This window comes from Mus caroli, unplaced genomic scaffold (assembly GCF_978045245.1).
Source record: "Mus caroli unplaced genomic scaffold, Mus_caroli_1 scaffold_5, whole genome shotgun sequence".
Taxonomy (NCBI): Eukaryota; Metazoa; Chordata; class Mammalia; order Rodentia; family Muridae; genus Mus; species Mus caroli.
In genome coordinates this window covers 146394802-146412587 of record NW_028227260.1, presented here as the reverse complement: position 1 = coordinate 146412587, position 17786 = coordinate 146394802, and the positions used below count along the sequence as shown (strand labels likewise).

The 17786-nt window shown below is 39.6% G+C and overlaps 1 protein-coding gene and 1 long non-coding RNA gene across 3 annotated transcripts in view; one reads left to right on the top strand and one right to left on the bottom strand.

Moving 5' to 3' along the window:
- The window catches only part of Med14 (mediator complex subunit 14), a 79134-nt gene that overhangs the window by 10298 nt on the left and 51050 nt on the right, over positions 1-17786 (bottom strand). Inside the window, exons 19-24 of one of the 2 annotated variants that reach the window (XM_021152961.3) lie at positions 16748-16839; positions 15573-15725; positions 15036-15305; positions 8021-8158; positions 5557-5668; positions 1394-1525 (exon numbers count right to left, since the gene is read on the bottom strand). In XM_021152961.3, coding sequence (XP_021008620.1) covers positions 1394-1525; positions 5557-5668; positions 8021-8158; positions 15036-15305; positions 15573-15725; positions 16748-16839 — 897 coding nt within the window. The remainder of the gene's footprint in view (positions 1-1393; positions 1526-5556; positions 5669-8020; positions 8159-15035; positions 15306-15572; positions 15726-16747; positions 16840-17786) is intronic. The other variant, XM_029473516.2, reaches the window with a different exon arrangement.
- LOC147004845 (uncharacterized) lies at positions 8154-17594 on the top strand. Its single transcript, XR_015047195.1, has 4 exons — positions 8154-10031; positions 11938-12117; positions 13170-13271; positions 13944-17594. It is a non-coding gene; the product is annotated as an uncharacterized LOC147004845 (long non-coding RNA).

Below are 17786 nucleotides of genomic sequence, written 5' to 3'. Positions count from 1 at the left end.
CAAATTTTTTCACCCAGAAAAGTGGCCCAGTTACTTTTAGAAAATCCTAATATCCCATGTTGGCTATGTGGGAGGACAACAGGCATTCTCCCCAGCTGCTACAAGAAATTGGTACAGCCCTTCAGGTAAGAAATATGCCCAATGTTGTCCAATGACCTCAATGACATTTTCAGGAACTTATGTAAGGAGATCATGGATACGTGTACCTATGGCAGCATTTTTAATTGTGAAAAAATGTAAACATTCAAAATAGAACTATACTTAAGTTACAGTATACCCAGACACGGGATGTTATAAAGCTTTGTAGTATGACAGTGAGTATTCACTGACAAATGTTAAAAAACAATAGTATTAATAAGAAGTAAAGTCATAGCTGAACACAGCTGAAAGGCTGAAGTTGTTCTTTATGTTCTAGTGTGGCACCAGTGTTTACGATGTTTAAGTGAACAGTGTATATAATATGCTGCCATGTAAGGTGGGGAGGAGGTGGTGAGTGTGTGTGTGTGTGTGTGTGTGTGTGTGTGTGTGTGTGTGTGCGTGCGTAAAACAGATCTGTAAGAATATAAACCCGGGGAGGGAGAGAGAAATGGCTCAGTGATTAAGATCATTTCTTCTTACAAAGGATCTACCAGGGTTTGCTTTCCAACACCCACAGGGTGACTCACAACCACTTGTAATTCCAATTCCAGGGGTTCTGATACCCTTTTCTGACCTCTAGGCAGGGACACTAGGAATGCACATGATTCACATACATACATGACAAAACACTCACACACGTAAACTAAAAATAAGCAATATAAGAATAAAGAATATATCAGAAAACAGTAAGACAAATGACTCTGAGAAAAGAGGTAAGGTGGCTGTCTGGTGACATGAAAGAAAACATTTAAGTCGGGTGTCCTGTATCCTGCTTCTAATCTCAGCACTTGGGGTGGAGAACTGTTGCAACCTGGAGGCCAGCCTGGGCTATATAGCGAGATCTTGTCTCAAAAAACAAACTGACAACAATCACAGGGGGACAATTCACTGTCTACCTCCTTCTAATGTTTATTTGATTCCACTGAGAATCCACTCATCTGGGAAGGTACCTACCTAGGTTAGGGGGAGGTATGTGAGGGGGAGACAGGCCAATAGCTAGAAAGCAAACATAGAGCTACAGGATGGCCAGCAAGCAAGCAGCAGGTGACAAAAAGGACAAGCAGGGGAAGACAGCCACAGACCGACCAGTCAGTGCCTCTGTGTGAGTAAACTATGAAAAAATGTCTTTTTGCTCAAGTCGTATTTTTGCCACTCCTCAATAAATTACCAGTTTTTCAATAAGGAATTTTATTTAACAAAAATTACTTTTCCATCACACTCTAAATGCTATAGCGATTTCCATGTATGGACTCACCATGTGGACTAGCAAAACTGGCCCCTGGTCCTATTGAGATTCCATGCGAGGATGGGGGAGGAGTTGGAACAAATGACGCTGGTGATGGGGCTCTCAAAGCCCCACTGGGGGAGCTGGCAGCATGCAGATTTCCTAATAAAGGAAAATAATTACAGATGATCTCACAGGACACATAGTATGTCCTGTCCAAGGAGCACAAGTAAAAACAAAAAAACAAAACAAAACAAAAACCCTCCCTAGAGACTAAAGAGACAGAATAAGCCCCATAAATAGCAGGAAGAAAAACTGGAAAGACCTCTCTTTACAGGAAAGTTCAAATCTATGGATCCCCATTGTAACTCTTATAGTCACTAACTGCAAAGAAATAGAACCACTGCACTCTTTAGTTGTAGACCTCGTCTACAAATAGGTGAGAGTGCCAGCTTCTTGCCAGGCACTGTTGTAGGCACAAAGGACACAGTTAACATAAGACAACTCCTGCCCTCCTGGAGCGTGTAATCTAGTAAAAGGAGCGCGACGGACCTAGAAGGTAACGACAAGTGCTAGGGGGAAGACCAGTGCAAAGGAAAAGAATTCCTTGTGGTGGCAGACTTAAAGACCCTAAATTGACGTGTGAACCAGACAGGAAGAAAAATGCAGGACACAGCACAGGGAGAAAGATAATCCAGGCAGACAGATGAGCCAATCCAAAGGTCTCAAAGATAGTTTGTGTGACAGGAAGGGGGGCAGAGTGCTGGAAAAGAGTGAACAAGGGTGGCCTGAGAGGAGATGGCAGAGTTTAAAGGTGAGTTCCAGACCGCTTGTGGACTTAGAGGCCACTCTAAGGACAGATAGTTTGTCCCACATGATGGGTGACAATTAGAGACTGGAATGGAAGCCATTACCAAACTTCTGTCTAGAAAGGATCACTCTAGTGGCTGGTATAAGCTGCTAGGGTAACTGAAGACTGGTTGGGGTACTGCAAAAGGCTTCAATTTGGGTTTAAAAACAGGACATGGTCAATAATATTTGGTAAATAACTCAATATGGGTATATAAGCAAACATATTCTGTGTATCTCTAATATGAGCAGAATATGCCAAGGAATATGAAAGAAGGGGCTGCCTCCTTCTGAATGTATTGTCCATACAAGGATCAGGAAACAGGACTGGGAAACTAGGAATATAGTTTCAGCCTTAGTGAGTTTTGGCAAGCCACTAGATATTAGGTGGAAGTACTGAATAGATAATTAGAAAATCAAAGGCTGGAGTTCCAAAGTGAGATCTAAAATACATACAGAAACTGGGAGACAGGCACTTAAAGATGGCACTTAAAGCCATAGGAGGGATTTTAACTTTAAAGGACTTCAAAGGGAGAACTTAAGAATAAACTCAACTATAAATACTTGCTTTATTATCATTCAGTGTTAGCACGTTTCAAACTCTTTACTGTAGTATAGGATAATTTCATTTTTTTATGTTCTAAAATACTTAAGCAATATCGTGTACTCAATAAATATGTCAACCAGTTGACATGTGTTATATTTACCTATTTAGCTGTATGATCTGACATGTGACTTAACTTCTCCATACCTCGGTTTTTCTCCATAAAATGGGAATAATAATGGGACCTATGCCATAAGTTTGCTGTGAGGATTAAATGAGTAAAGCGCTTAGAATTGGGCTTGGCATATTCATAGCAAGCATGTCTGTCTACTATTATAATTACTTAAAATGCATTTTCCCCTTCCTCCTAAACAGTAGTCTCTGCTTTTCCTAGAGACATACCCCTGGGGTTCTGGGTATCTATCTGCCTAGATCCTCTCCGGCTGCGACTTTCACCTCTGCTATTCATAGGGACACTAAGCTCTCCCACCCACTCAGCCTTTAATGATCCTGGGGATGATAACTTCCAAATCTTGAACCTATGGTCCAAGAAGCTCTGATAAGCTGCAGGCCTCCATAGACCAAATGTCTACAGCACACTTAGACTTGAAAATCTCTAGGACTTTTGTAACCACAGAATTTAGAGACCTCTATAGTACTAAAAATCAGCTCCTCCCTGGTATAATAATAATAATCCCCCTTTGTTACCCTAATAAAGTCCAAATATGGATGGCTGATCCAGTAAAGACCAAACGCTTGAAGAGTCTCACCTATCCATATTGTGGTCATTCAAGACAGTGTACTCTGGGACCACAGGTTCCACACACATGATATGGGGGTCTGCCTGGAATACCCACCCACCTAGTCTGTGTCCTTGCGCCTGGCCTTTTCCAAGGCATCCTTTAAGTCTCATCTTGAGCCGAGTCAAGGTGAAGGAGACAGAGGCAAAGAAGCATCTCTAGGGCAGAAATGGCCAGTCCTCTATCAAACAAGTCTTTCAAAAGCCTGAATGGCTCCTTAGTAAGGCGCAACACCTGTGTCTAAACAGAGGAACCATGCATACCCATAGAGCCTCCAAAAAGTAGGAAATTTAAAGATTTTTCTAAAAAACAAGGATGTGGCTGCCTGCTTTCTTCCCCCAGGATCCGATTTGAAAATCAACAAATTCCTTGAGCAATCTGAGTGGCTGTGAGTGAGTCATGCAAAAGAGGAAGAGGCTGCCATGATGAGACGGGTTGAAAGGTGGCAGCTAGAATAGCCAGTGTTTTATGCTATTCTCATTTACAAATGGAATGACTGGGTTAAACAAGTGTCTCAGATTAGCAAGATCTGTGGATACATGTACATTTGTTATATGTATGTACATGTATACATACATATCTATACATGTATACATACATAAGGGATTTTAGGAAATTAATTTATAAAGAAAAAAGAAAAAACATATAATACCAATTCTACTTTACAATGGGAAAACGCTTCGGGTTTGGAGATGTCACTGGTAAAGCATTTGTTTAGCATATTTGAGACTTTGGGTTCCATCTTTAGTATCACAAATGCAGACACACACACAGACACACACACACATATCAAGCTAATAAGCAGAGCATCTGCTAACGAGGAAGACATTCACTATTTTATCCATGCATTAAACCAAAGGCTTTGTTCTTGTACGTAGGCTAAGCAAGCACCCAACCACTGAACTATGGCCCAGACTTTTCTGTATTTTTTTCAGATTTTGTAGTCTTAAACTCTTTTTTCCCTCCCCACCCCCCTTTTTTTTCTTTTTTGGTCTTAAGCTTTTGATCCTGTTCCCCTAGCCTCCAAAGTAACTGAGATTATAGATTTCCATCACCAGGCCTGGCAAAATTATTTAACTTCTTATATCTTACATGCAATTTTACCTAATACTTCTTTTGCAATATAACAATTTAAATTTTTTATCCTATTAATTTGAGAATGGAAACTGCAAGGTAAGAGGGTATTTTCCTTAAGAAATCTGATGCCTGTCATTTCTTAGATGGCAAATGTGAGCCAGGGGCTAGGACCCAGTTTCCTGCTGAACTTCAGGCTCAAGAGATTTCATAGAACTATTCAGTCAAAAGTAAAATTTTCACATGCCACCCACACTTTACAGTGCACAGGACTGCCCAACAAAGCCATTTTGTCAGGACAAATAAGATGTGATGTGCCCGACTCCGGGGAGCTGGAGAACAAATCAGTGCCACATCTCCCAAAGGTTCACATATGAAGTAGGGGTACAAGGCCATCCATCACAAAGGAGTCAGCCATGGTGGTGTACTCCTAACCCCAATACTAGGGAGGAGAAAACAGAGAAGGATCAATGATCTCCAGACAGTCTAACTACAGAGTGAGTTTAAGGCCAGCCTGGGTAATATCAGACCCAGTCTCAAAATATATATATAAAAAAAGAGAGAGTGAAAAAGAGCAGGCATGAATAGCACATAAGTTGACATGGCTTTGTTTCATTTGTTTGTTTACTTAAGAACAGACGGTGGTTAAGATTTGGCCCTAGGCCTATGACTGTCAACCTCTAATGCAGACCATCAGATTACTAGCAGACTTGGAAATGGTGCCACAAGTCTGGCTCTAGGCACCTAAAACAAATCTTTCAAAATGCTCCTGAAGTACGGCAAATGTGGGTTTTTCAGCACTGCTCCAATGAATGTAGGCAAATAATGAGACAGAGAGCAGGAAAAAAACCTGTGTGACACCTGAGGTCACCTAAGCAATGCTTCCTCTTGAGGTGGACAAGAACAGAGAATAACTCGTATCTTACCTGGAGACTGTGTGTGCATCATAGAGGGGGACTGATTAACTGTGCTGTGATAGGATGTAGGGGGTGAAGTAAGAGGGTAAGCGCCTGATGTCCCTGGCTGCTTTGGAAATGGCTGGTGGAAAAAAAAAAGAAAAGCAAAGTTAATATGTTGGCATGCTGGTCAACCACAGAGAATATGTGTAGTTTTTCCTCATTAGACCAATATAAGGCTTTGCTGCTTCACTGGTTGCCATATAGGAAACCATTTAGATACAGCTCTATTCTAAATACACGTCGACCATGCAAACTAGGAAGTCTGGAAGAAGGAAAGGCTTGCAACTGTTTGAAAACCAGCAAGCCCCTCATTTCTTACCTGCTTCAACATCACCAATTATGTCCCCCATTTTCCTGCCACAGTTTTATTTCTATCCTTGATGTTAACATCTGTAAAATCAGGGTGAATCTTTCAATGCCCATTCCTTTAATTGCTGCCTCCATTTGCAGCAAATAAAAAGTGGTAAATGTAGCTGGAGATATAGCTTCCATGGTAGCACACTTCCTCCTGATCCATTTTCCAGTGATAGAGTCACCCACAAATGTATGCAAGCATACACACGATAGGGGCATATTTTACATTTACCTTTCAAGTCTGTTTTTTTAAAGTTGAGGTATTAATCACATATAGCAAAATATAGAACAGTATTGCAATTACTTAAAAGCTTCATGTTGCTTCATTTTCTGCATGTGCCTTCAACACTTCTTAAATGTACCATTTGATAAATGTTTAAAAACATTAACTAAGCAGATGTGGTGGTGCATGCCTTTAATGCCAGACCTTGGAAGACAGAGGCAGGCTGATGTCTGTGAGATTGAGGCCAGTCTGGCCTACAGAGGGAGTTCCCAGGACAGCCAAGACTAATAGTGATACTGTCTCAAAACACAATTTTTATTGGTGGTGGTAATTGTTTTCCTGTTGAATCTCTGGAGTTGTAACACTGATGAATCTTTCTAACATCACTAGACCATGCTAACTTTTCCTTAATCTACCCACCTCTAATCCTTTAGCCTCTAACTATTCTCCCAGTCGGAAATCTCATATCAAGTATCAAAGTTATTGGTACAAAACCAGAATGTTTAATAAGCTACAGTGTGATTTTTCTGTGACCTATAAAATTCTTGGAAAGCAGCCAATGGATGATTTAGGGAGAGGGGAATAACAGATTCTCTATCAATTGTCAGTATGACACTAGCTGTGGCCACTATCTAGCCCATCTCAATCAATGCTTTCCTAGAATATGTGACTTACTCTTTCCCCAAAATCAATTCAAAGAGAGATCTACAATGTAAAAAAAAAAAAAAAAAAAAAAAAAAAAAAAAAAACCGCAAAATAATAGCAGAGAAGAAGAAGAAGAAGAAGAAGAAGAAGAAGAGGAAGAAGAGGAGGAGGAGGAAGAGCAGCGGCAACAGCACTCCTCTGGTACTGCTGGGCAAGGTCCTCCTCCATTGTGATGGTCTACAATCTTCTCATGTAAGTCAACATCTGTCACATCCCCACTCTGGGTACAGAGGTATTCATATTGGGCCTTACTGGGCTGCCCTGTATTTTTATGTCAGCAAGAAAACGAAATACAGGGAAGGAAATACCTGCCAGGCATGTAATATACAAACTCTTGCTGTTAAGAGTCTAGTACTCTATGAAAGACACAAGCACCAGCATATTGTACTTACTAAGCATAAGTAGCCAGGCCAGAAGCAAGGAAGCCCAAGGACTGTGCTATTTCGCAAAAGATTACGGATGAGGAGCAGTGAGTTACTTCAGAAAATTGCCTCTGAAGGATGTTCCTCAGAACCTTGCCAACAGGCTGTATATTCACATACAAGTAAACTCAACTACTAAAGGCTCCAGCCAAAAGGTTCTTTGTACCCTGACACACAGAGTCTTTTCCCTGCTAGTGAATCAGAAGGCACTGGTTTAGGAGTCCAAGACCAATGAGTGACTACTTTCTATTTCAAGAGAGACAAAGTGAGAACAAATTGAGGCTGGCTTGCGGGCTGTTGAACTAGGCAAGGGAAGGGAGTCAGCAGAGTGCTCAAAGCTTTGGAGCTGTGATCCCATGACTTGGTGAAGCTGTGGATAAAAGAACCCTTGAAATTAGAACTGGCTGGCTTGGCAGAGAACTTAATGAACAACAACAAATGTGTAACAGCTGCCTTTCAAAGACACAGTGAGGCTGCTGCACAAAAGGTTGCCCAGCATCCAGCAAGGGACTTTTTTCCCCCCAATTAGAAATGAGTAGTAATGGAAAAAGCCTTGACCTCAGGTGCTCATTTCCTACCAATGGAGGTCTCCTTGTTGTCTCTGTTACAATTTTTTAATAGGGGTTTCCTGGTCTTCCACAGACATTCTATCTTTTAACAAAGAAATGCTGACACCTATAGAAACTGTTCCACAGGTGGGACAGTAAACTTGCAGGCAGACATTTACCTGTTGCTGAGGTGGCTGGAGCTGTGATATTAAAGAGTCCATCATATCACCTCCTATAGGAGAAGGAGGGTTATCATCCTCATTTACAGATCTTCTCCGAGCATCTTGATTGCTATCAACAAACATGTTCAGGAAAGTCTACAGGTATAAACACAAAATTTAATTACTTCAGCAAAATATTTTTCCCCATGTAACCATTTGTTTATGTATGTGTGTACTTGTGTGTGTGAATGTGTATGCATCTTCAATGGCGTATCTGGGGAGGCTAAAAAACATCTTCCAGGAATCAGTTCTCTTATTCCATCAAGTGGGTTCTGTGGCCAAGACTTGAGTTGTCAGGCATGATGACAAATGCCTTTACCTGCTGAGACATCTTACAACCTAAGTAAAATATGTATGATCACTGAGAATATTGTAACAAATGATATGCAGACAATCTAATGAGATATTTGAGTTCTGGAGCAAGAGAACAAATTGAGGTAAACTGTAAACAGTAAAAAGAGTCCAGTAAACTAAATACCCTGAGAGCTCTAAGCACATAGCATTCTCTCACCCAGAAATGCAGGCCATATATACATGAGAATAAGCATAAACTTTCATTAGCAAAAGGCTTCTTTTTCCTCTGTTCTTTTTTTTGGGCGGGTAGGGAGATGTTGAGGGAGGATTTCACTATGTAATCTTGGCTGACCTGTGACTCACTATATATTAAGACTAGACTGGCATTGACTACAGATATCTACCTTGATGTGCTACAATTATAGGCATATGCCACAATGACAGGCACAAGGTCTCACACTTTAATCTAGAAAATATGATTTAAAAAGATGAATAGGAATTAAGTGAATTACCTTAGCATGGTGACACATGCCAATAACCACGGCATGTAGGAGGCAGGAATAAGAGGACTGTTGGATTAGAGCCTAGCCTGGACCAAAAAAAACAAGACCTTATTTAAAAAAAAAAGAAAGAAAGAGCTACACAAGGAAGATGGTTCAGCTGGTAAAGTGTTTCTACACAAGAAGAGGATTTCTGTTAAAAAGCTAGCTGTGGCTCTGCACAGCTATAATCCCAGCACTGGGAAGGGTCAGAGAGAAGGGGTGTGTGCTGGTTAACTAGTCTTGTAAATCTGTGAACTCCAAGATCAGTAAAAGAATTCATCTCAAAAAGTAAAATAAAGAATGAAAATAACTGATATCAACGTCTGGCTTACACTTACACACACACACACACACACACACACACACACACACACATACGGATTCATTCCTACAATACAAACATGTACCCCATCACCACCCACCCACACGCTTGTACACACAAAGTTAACTTTTGGTGTTTTAGATTGCTTAATTTTAATCCTGAACCATCTGAAGTGAGAAAGCCTTTTCAAATAAGGTATGTTATCAAAAATGTAAGCAAGACTACTAGAGTTTATGTCTCAAGCGATGTCTCTCTGTGTCTGGCTCTCTCAGGATGTGCAAGGATTCTATGTGCAGATATAGGTCAGTAGAGGACTGACTGGGTGAGACTGGGTGTTGTATTCTTCTCCTTCTTTTTTTTAGTTTTTGGAGACAGGGTGTCTGAAAGAACTTAAGCTTGCTGGCCAGTAAAATCCAATAAACCACCTGTCTTCATTCAACAATGAAGGTATAGTCACACATAGCCATGCTTGGCTTGTTAGTTTATATATGGGTGCAAGGAATTTGACCTCAGATTTTCTTTCCTTCATAGCAAGTGCTCTTATCCATTGAGTCACCTTTGCAGTCTGATTCTCCACTTAATACCCCTTTCCCATCTTCAAATAAGCATGTCATTATTTCATCAAAATCATTAGAGGATTATTAAAAGAACATGGTCTTTCAAATAAGAGAAGAAAAAGGAAAAAAAAAAAAACAGCGATCTACCATGGAAGCTGCTGGAAGCTCCTAGAAACTGCTAAAGCAGATGGCTGAACTACCCAATTAGAAGCCTCACATCCTAAGGAAGCCACCAGGAAACTCAAGAAGCCAAGGTACTTCCATCCAGATTCTCAAGACCCTTTGAAAGTAGCAGTGCCAGTTCCCTTGGCAGTTAAGAGATCTGGCTGCTCTTCCTGAGGGACACAAGTTCAATTCCAAGCACCAACATGATAGCTCACAACCATCTGTAACTCTAGTTCCCAGGATGCAGACACATAAACGGTGCCCAGACATATATGTAGGCCAAATTGTTAAGGCTGCTAATTGAATTACTCTGTATTCTGATGGCTTTGGGTTGCTATTTTGAGAGAGAAGCTCTATCTCTGTGTTAATAGGACACCTTCCTTAGTAATAGGATAAGATTTGATGAGCTTAGTTGCAGACAGAAGGGAGAAAAAAAAAATCAAGAAGACCAAACAGGACAGGTAACATGATTTGTTGATCCCCTCTAAATGGGAACAGCCCTGAAACTGGCTGAGACATAAAAATGTCTGTAGCCAGAACTTCAGATATACATAGCCTATAAATCTTGTTGGCTACAGAATCCTCAAAATTCATCATGCCATTCTTTCATGACATGAATGAGGACATATTATAATTGGTTACTGATTAAACTAACTTAACAAGGAGCAAAAATTAATCCTTAAACGATCTGTGCACCGTGCACATTCCATATAAATATCTTTATAGAACAAAATATTGGTTATAAGGTTCATAAAAGAATGAAATACCAAGAGTACATCCCTGACAACATTCAACCTGAAATGATCTGTTGTTTCACCTCCCTGCCTAATCCTACTTCAACTAATGTTGTTTCCAGAGACTTGCATCTAGAACAGCTTCAGAAAAGACTGCTTAATCCCAATAACCTTGGTTCATCCAGCCTTTCAGACTGTTCCAGCCAGGACTTCAGTTAAGCCCTGCACTTTCTCAAGATAGGAAGACTGGACAACAAATGCCAACTAGCGTTATTTTGACTTAACCATTTTTTCAGTTTCCTTGTGGGTTAGAAATTCTTCACCCCAATTCAGCAGGAAATAATTAGAAGAATACTGTTGTCCCAGTCCCTTAAGTTGGAGTAGATGGCTTTGATTTTTATGAATTATAAATATGCTGTCACTTTAAGGGATAATTGACAAATAATTATGGTCTTGGAAACAGAAGAAATAAAATAGGGGGCTTACACTGAGAGATTTCTATCTTTCCTTTCTTCTTCTCTACCTTTTCTTTCTCAGGTAAAGGGAAGGGGGTTGAAAAGAAATAGATACAGAAATATCATAAGAAATTGACAAATAAGGATGAATTATTAAATTTACTCTTAAATAAAAGTTTTTGTTTTTTTGAGACAGGGTTTCTGTGTAGCCCTGTCTGTCCTGGAACTCACTCTGTAGACCAGGCTGACCTCGAACTCAGAAATCCGCCTGCCTCTGCCTCCCAAGTGCTGGGATTAAAGGCGTGCGCCACCGCACCCGGCTAAATAAAAGAATTTTATAGCCATAATCTAACAATGGTAGAGATCTTTATATTTTGATGCAAAATTGAAGTTATAATTTGTTACATTGATACAGAATTTTTTATAGATACAGATTTAAGATTTTCATTGGTATTAAGTCTCTGTATATTGATACAAAATTTAAAATTACTATTGTTCCTCTTAGGCATTGTGAATGTGCAACTCATTTAATACAAGGCTTAGACTCAGTCCTTTTAATAGCTCCTATTATAAACTGTTTAGCAAAATTAAGTAATACAAATTAATAGTCAGATAGTCAAACTTTATTAAAGTCTAATTTAGATAATTACAATAAAATGTTCTCAAGGTCACTCAAATAGTAAATAGATAAAAAAATAATGTTTAACAATTTAGTTATGCTGTATATAGGTAAATGGTCTTCAAAGGCATCAGAGAACCAGAGTATGACATTCAAGGTTATTTCCCCATGTGTCTGTTCCTGACAGTATACCCCATTCTACTTCAAAGAAAATGTTAAGCATCGTTACCTCCATGTGGAGTTGCTTCATTTGTGGCAAGCTAGCCACTAGGCAAGAAAGGCCCTGACTTCATCTGCAGACAGAATGCTGTCCAAAAAAAGATAAACAGACGCAGGATAGTCAACTACTAAGCTCTGCCAAGACAAGGTAAGCTAAAGCTAGTCCTTCATAAGTCCTTCATACTTCTCTTCAATCAGTGGTTCTGGGCCAGAAGGCTGCAGAAAGATGCTCCAATGTTATAAGAAATGTTAGAGACTGTCCAAATTGTCAGCTGTCTTTGTCAATCGTTTAAATTTTAAAAGCTGTTTTCCTGAATATTCAAATATTTATTCCTTCTTAAACCTCTGATGGGGTTGAAGACTAGATAGTTCCAGTCTCAGAATGAAACAACTAAAGTTGTTTAGGATTTAAGAAGATGTTCTAGGTCTAAATGATTGTGTTCAATGGTAATACAAGTTAAAAATCAAAGATGACTGAGATACAGACTTGCAAGCTCATTAAGTTAGGATAGATGATAAAATACTTATTATAAATGTGTATCATACCTAATAATTTTCCTAATTGCTATATAATTGTATCCAATATGTATCGGAGAGAAAATGAGCCTATTATTGAAGTAAAAAGGAGAATTGTTGAGGTTTGGTCTTGCTGTTTACTATAATGCTATGTGAGGGTTCCCAGGACCTGGAGTGTGCATGTAGACTCAAGTGTCCCTGTCCCCCAAGTTATTTCTGATTGGTAAATAAAGATGCCAACAGCCAGTTGCTGGGCAGAAAAGACATAGGGTTTACGTTTCACGGGCTTGGGGTCATAGGAAAAGGAAAGGGTACAGGAGGAGGAAGGAGAAGTCACCATGAGTTAGGTGAACCATAAAAACATGGTTCTGACGGCCGTCAATTCAATTAGAGTTAAAAGCAGCCCAAATGAAATACAGTAAGTTGTAAATAATAATTTGGGGTAATAGCAAAGTAGATTCTAATAGCACAGCAGGTAGGTATGTGTCCAACTCTTATACTCTTTAAGGCTTATTTTAAACAAAAAGGTTGTGTGTCTCCTGGAACTAAATGGTCAAAGATGGGTAGAAACCCCAAGATGGGATTAAATAACTTCTCTATAACACCAAACATCCATCCATATTAAACAAAACAAAAACTATACAAAGAATAAAAAAGAAAAAATTCACCACTACTCTCCTACAGCTCTATGCATCACCCGCTTCTAAAGAAGACTGGACCTAGTAGCAATCCAGAAAAAGGTTACCACCCTTAAAGTGGGTATTAAAGGCCATATATTTAAAGCTGGTAAGACTTTTTTCATTCTCTCCTTTGACCTTTTGCAAATGGGGAAACAGATATACAACATTTCTGCAAATTCGCAGTGGCCCAACAAGAGACCTAAAACTACTGATTTTGGCAGTAGGGCCATGCAGATTGTCGTGGGATGAACAGCAGAATCTACAAACCTTACCTATAAATAAGAGTAGAGAGTAAAGAACTACGTAATAATCGAAGAAAGGCACCAACATGAAAGAGATCAAAGTCCTACAAAAGAGCTGAGTTAAGATTGAAAGATGAGAGGGAAGAGAACGTGATCTATCCATATGAGAACACGCTTCTGGGCTGGGCAGATGGCTCAGGGGATCAGGTGCTTGAACCCAGCACTGATGTAAGGAGTCTCAAGGCACATTTGTAACCTAGTACTGTGAGCAAAGAAGACAAAACAACGGCCCAAGGACATTATTAAGGCTTACAGGCTTACAGGCACTTGGAAACCCAAGGTTCAGGCCAGTCACAATCCAATGTAAAAACCAAAGCAGCAGAGCTTCAAACATTCTACAAAAAATGATGGTAGTCTAGAATTCTATACCTAGGCCCTCTCAGTTAAACGAAGGTAAACGAAAACCACTGTCAAACATACAAGGTCTCCAATAACCTCCATGGGCTGCAACTAATCTCCTATGTACCTTCTTCTAGGCAGCTCCCATAGCAGGCATACTACAGAAACCCAGCACTGTCACGGAAACAAATGGGACCTGTACTGCTTAACCTGACTGTCAGCGGGAGGAATGGAGAGTCCCACAGAAGACCAACTTCTGAATGGGCTTCTGAGCCTGGGTCGAGAGAGGTTTAACTGAGTTAGGATCACACATCCTCAATATGGGTAACAGACTTTACGGGGCCTGGAAACTGAACTAAATAAAGGAGGAAGCAACCTGCTCTGCTTCCTGACTTCACGTGAGCACAACAGAGCAACACACCTCAAGCTCCTGCTCTCAGGCCTTCCCAGGAGCCACACTAATCCCAACAGTGTTTTCACTAGGGTTTTTTGTTTGTTTGCATGTAGACCTGTGAGAACATATTTGTGCATGTGTGCAGTTGCATGTGGAGGCCCAAAGGACAAGTATCTTCAGAACAACAAAAATACTAAACAAACAGACAAACCAACAAACAAACAAAACCCTACGAAATCACAATTGCTAAAATTGTAAATTGTAAATTGTAAAACCAAGAGAAAGGCCAATGTATTTACTTATATACTGGGAGCAGCGTGAAGGAAGAAAGAGTATATAGGACCAAGTTTTCAACGTTGTAAATGCTCCCTTTTAGGGTGAGAATTACTCAACAAGTGACAGTGTACCTCGGTACTCAGAGATACGGCTATATAAACACGAAGAGTAACAGCTACCTGACAAGTGACAACAGAGTTCTCTGAGGAGCAGGAACACAACAGGAGTAGGGTAAGGGAGCAAGTTTTCAAACTCTCCAAACATCTTTCATGAGGATCTCAAGCAAGAAAGTCTTCCTTAAAAGTCCCAATAAGCAAATATGATGCTCTTTGATATTCCCCATCTTATTAATCAGAGAATGGGGAAACAAGGGGCTTCCCAACATTTCATGTACAAAGACACAGAACTTACTGCAAATCCTAGCTCCTCCAAAATGGAAGTTGCAGAGAAGATATAGCAACTTTATTGCTTACTAAATTCGAATGGGACATTTCTCCCTCAAAGGAATGATTTTCGAGAATATATTTATTCTATTATTCTCTAACAAGGAAGTGTGTACCTTTAATCCTGGTGCAGGATAGAAGCCTTCAACTAACTTGCTGTTGTCAAAAAGACTATAGGCACCGTCCCGTATTGCCACGACGCCTCGACTACGGCAGTATATGTCAATGCAGTACATGTTCCTGAAGGCCAGTCTGATGTGGGTGGATGATTGCGGTAAAATGGAGAAACACTGGTAGGCGGTGTTAGTTCTCTGGGTCAAGCCCAACATTGGAACAGTAGGGAGTTTGTTGATAGCATTTAATGGTGCCTGAGTATCAAACAAAACCTGGAAGAAACAGAGAGATCACCCAGTTGCCATATAACTGCAGAAAACTTACAATTTCCCGACTCATTGTCACAAATGAACATTCTGAGACATTCTAGAAAAGTTTCTTTTGAAGTGCACTAGATGATTTTAACTAAGTTCTCCAGGCAGTGTTTAAACCATGTAAGACAAAAACATCCATCTTAGTCATTAAAGAGAAATGCAGATAATTTTAGGTGTTTTGCATAACATACTACTAATACATCTTAAGACAGAGAACTTAATTACCTGTAATAACTGAACCACATTTGGTGTTTTGTTGAACATTTCTTGAAGTTGATGGAGAATAGTATTGTGACAGTTACTGCAACCTGAGTTCGGTCCAACTGTTCCCAATGCAATGTGAAATTTCTGATGAATGGAGTTCCACTGGATACTAATCTAGAGCAAAGAGAGCACATGTGAAACAAACTGCAAAGTAACAGATTCCAGGTGCAAAAACAGTCTTTAAATCTCAAGAGTTTCGTTTTCGATTTAAGTGCAGTCATATTCTCAATGCCACCAGCTAAGGTAGCAAGCACTGTTATAATAAAAAGGGAAGACCCTCAAACACATGTTCACTCAATTACTAATAACTTCAGACATTACTAGTTACACAAGTGTCTAGAGAGAAACGGATACAAGTGTTGGACAAGTCTCTATGTGTACCATGTCCATGGCTGGAGTTCAAGAAACCCTGGAACTGGAGTCACAGATGGTTGCTGAGAACAGAAACAGGATCCTCTATGAGACCAGAACAGCCTCTCAATCACTGAGTCCTCTCTTATTTCCCAACTCATTGGATTTTTAAGGAAAAGAAGTATAGATTACAGGGAATATATTTAGGATTAAGATACGAATAAAGAATGACTATTTTCGTATAACTAAAACCAAAGACAAACTGTATTTCTCAAAGCCATTCATATAAAGTTAAACATGAATCCCAACTGAAGTCTGTGAAGGAAAAAAGATCAAGAGTGCTTGTTTTAAAATCAAGATCATATGCTCTAAAGACACTATAATTTATTTTTCAGTTTTAAAGAATTAAGCATATATCACACTTTTCTTTCAGCAGAGCATTTAAAATTGATGTTCCTCGAGGCTTTATTTAAGGCACTTTTCTTTCCTTTGTTTCTTTTCCAAGATGCAACGTCTGGCAACTATCATTTAAGTTCTTAATTTTTAGAAAATAAATAAGAAAGGAACCTCCATTTTTCAATATATATATTTATTTTATTTCATGTACATTGGTATTTTGCCTGCATGTATGAGGGAGTCAGATCTTGGAGCACAAACTGCAGTGAGCTGCTATATGGGGGCTGGCTGGGAACTGAATCCAGGTCCTCTGAAATACTGACAGTGCACATACGCACTAAGCCATTTACCAGGCCACAGAACAACCATGTTTTAATTCATATACTTACTGAGCTTCCTTTGGTGGTTCCGTAACATAAGATTAGCTTTCGATAATTATAAACACGAACTTCTGAGAAAATATTCAGATGAGCAGGTATTTCTAAGAAAAAACAAACAAAATGCATTGATAGGACACGGACATCTTTAAGAAGCAGGTATGAAAAGGAGAGCATTTTGGCAAATCATATGCCTAGTTTGGTTGTGATAAGGTCTCCTTGAACCCCAGATTGTCCCTCAGAGTCTCTGTGTACTAAGGGTGATGGATATACTCCTGGATCTTGCGTGTCATGATTGCAGGCCCACATCACCATGCCCGTTTGATTGTTTTCCAAGGCAGTCGCAGAAATCAAAAGCACGTAAAGCCAGGACAGAGAAGGTGAGCCATGGAAAAGTCTAGCACAGTGGCAAATACAGCAAGGCACTTTCTCTGTCCTGGCCTTCTCTGCTATCAGTTTATGCCAAGAAAAGCTTTCACACAAAGGGAAGTTTTTAAGACTCTGTGAAATGTTTTTGTCATCTGTAAAATAGGGGATAGCTATTTCCTAAGTAGCTGTGCAATTTAAATGTGCTAGTGTTGGGACACAATCAAAGAATGGAGCTGTATGAGAATTCTGAGTGTTATGACCTCAGTGTCTTCAAAAACACAGAATCATTCTTGGAATGTGCTTTTGTGCCCATCTGAGTTGACTTCAGATTATTCATTCCAACTATTGTTATTTGTTTCTGTGCCTCTGTGGAAAACATGTTTTGCCACATGTGACTTCCATTGAAATTGTATACTTTACTTATATGATACTATCTAATAACCCTTGTGGTATACATAATACGATGCTCTGAATAAAGTTGGCTATTGCATTTACTGGCTCCTTTCTCTCAGGTCCTCTACAGTAGTATCATGCTGACACAGCACAATGTTTATTAGCTTGCATGCTCACAGTAGATGAGAATTATATTATAACACAAAAGTATATTATTCACAAGTCTGTCTATGTGCCCAAATTTCTAGAAATAAATTTAACAATTTTTTCCGCCAGAGAAAAAGAGACT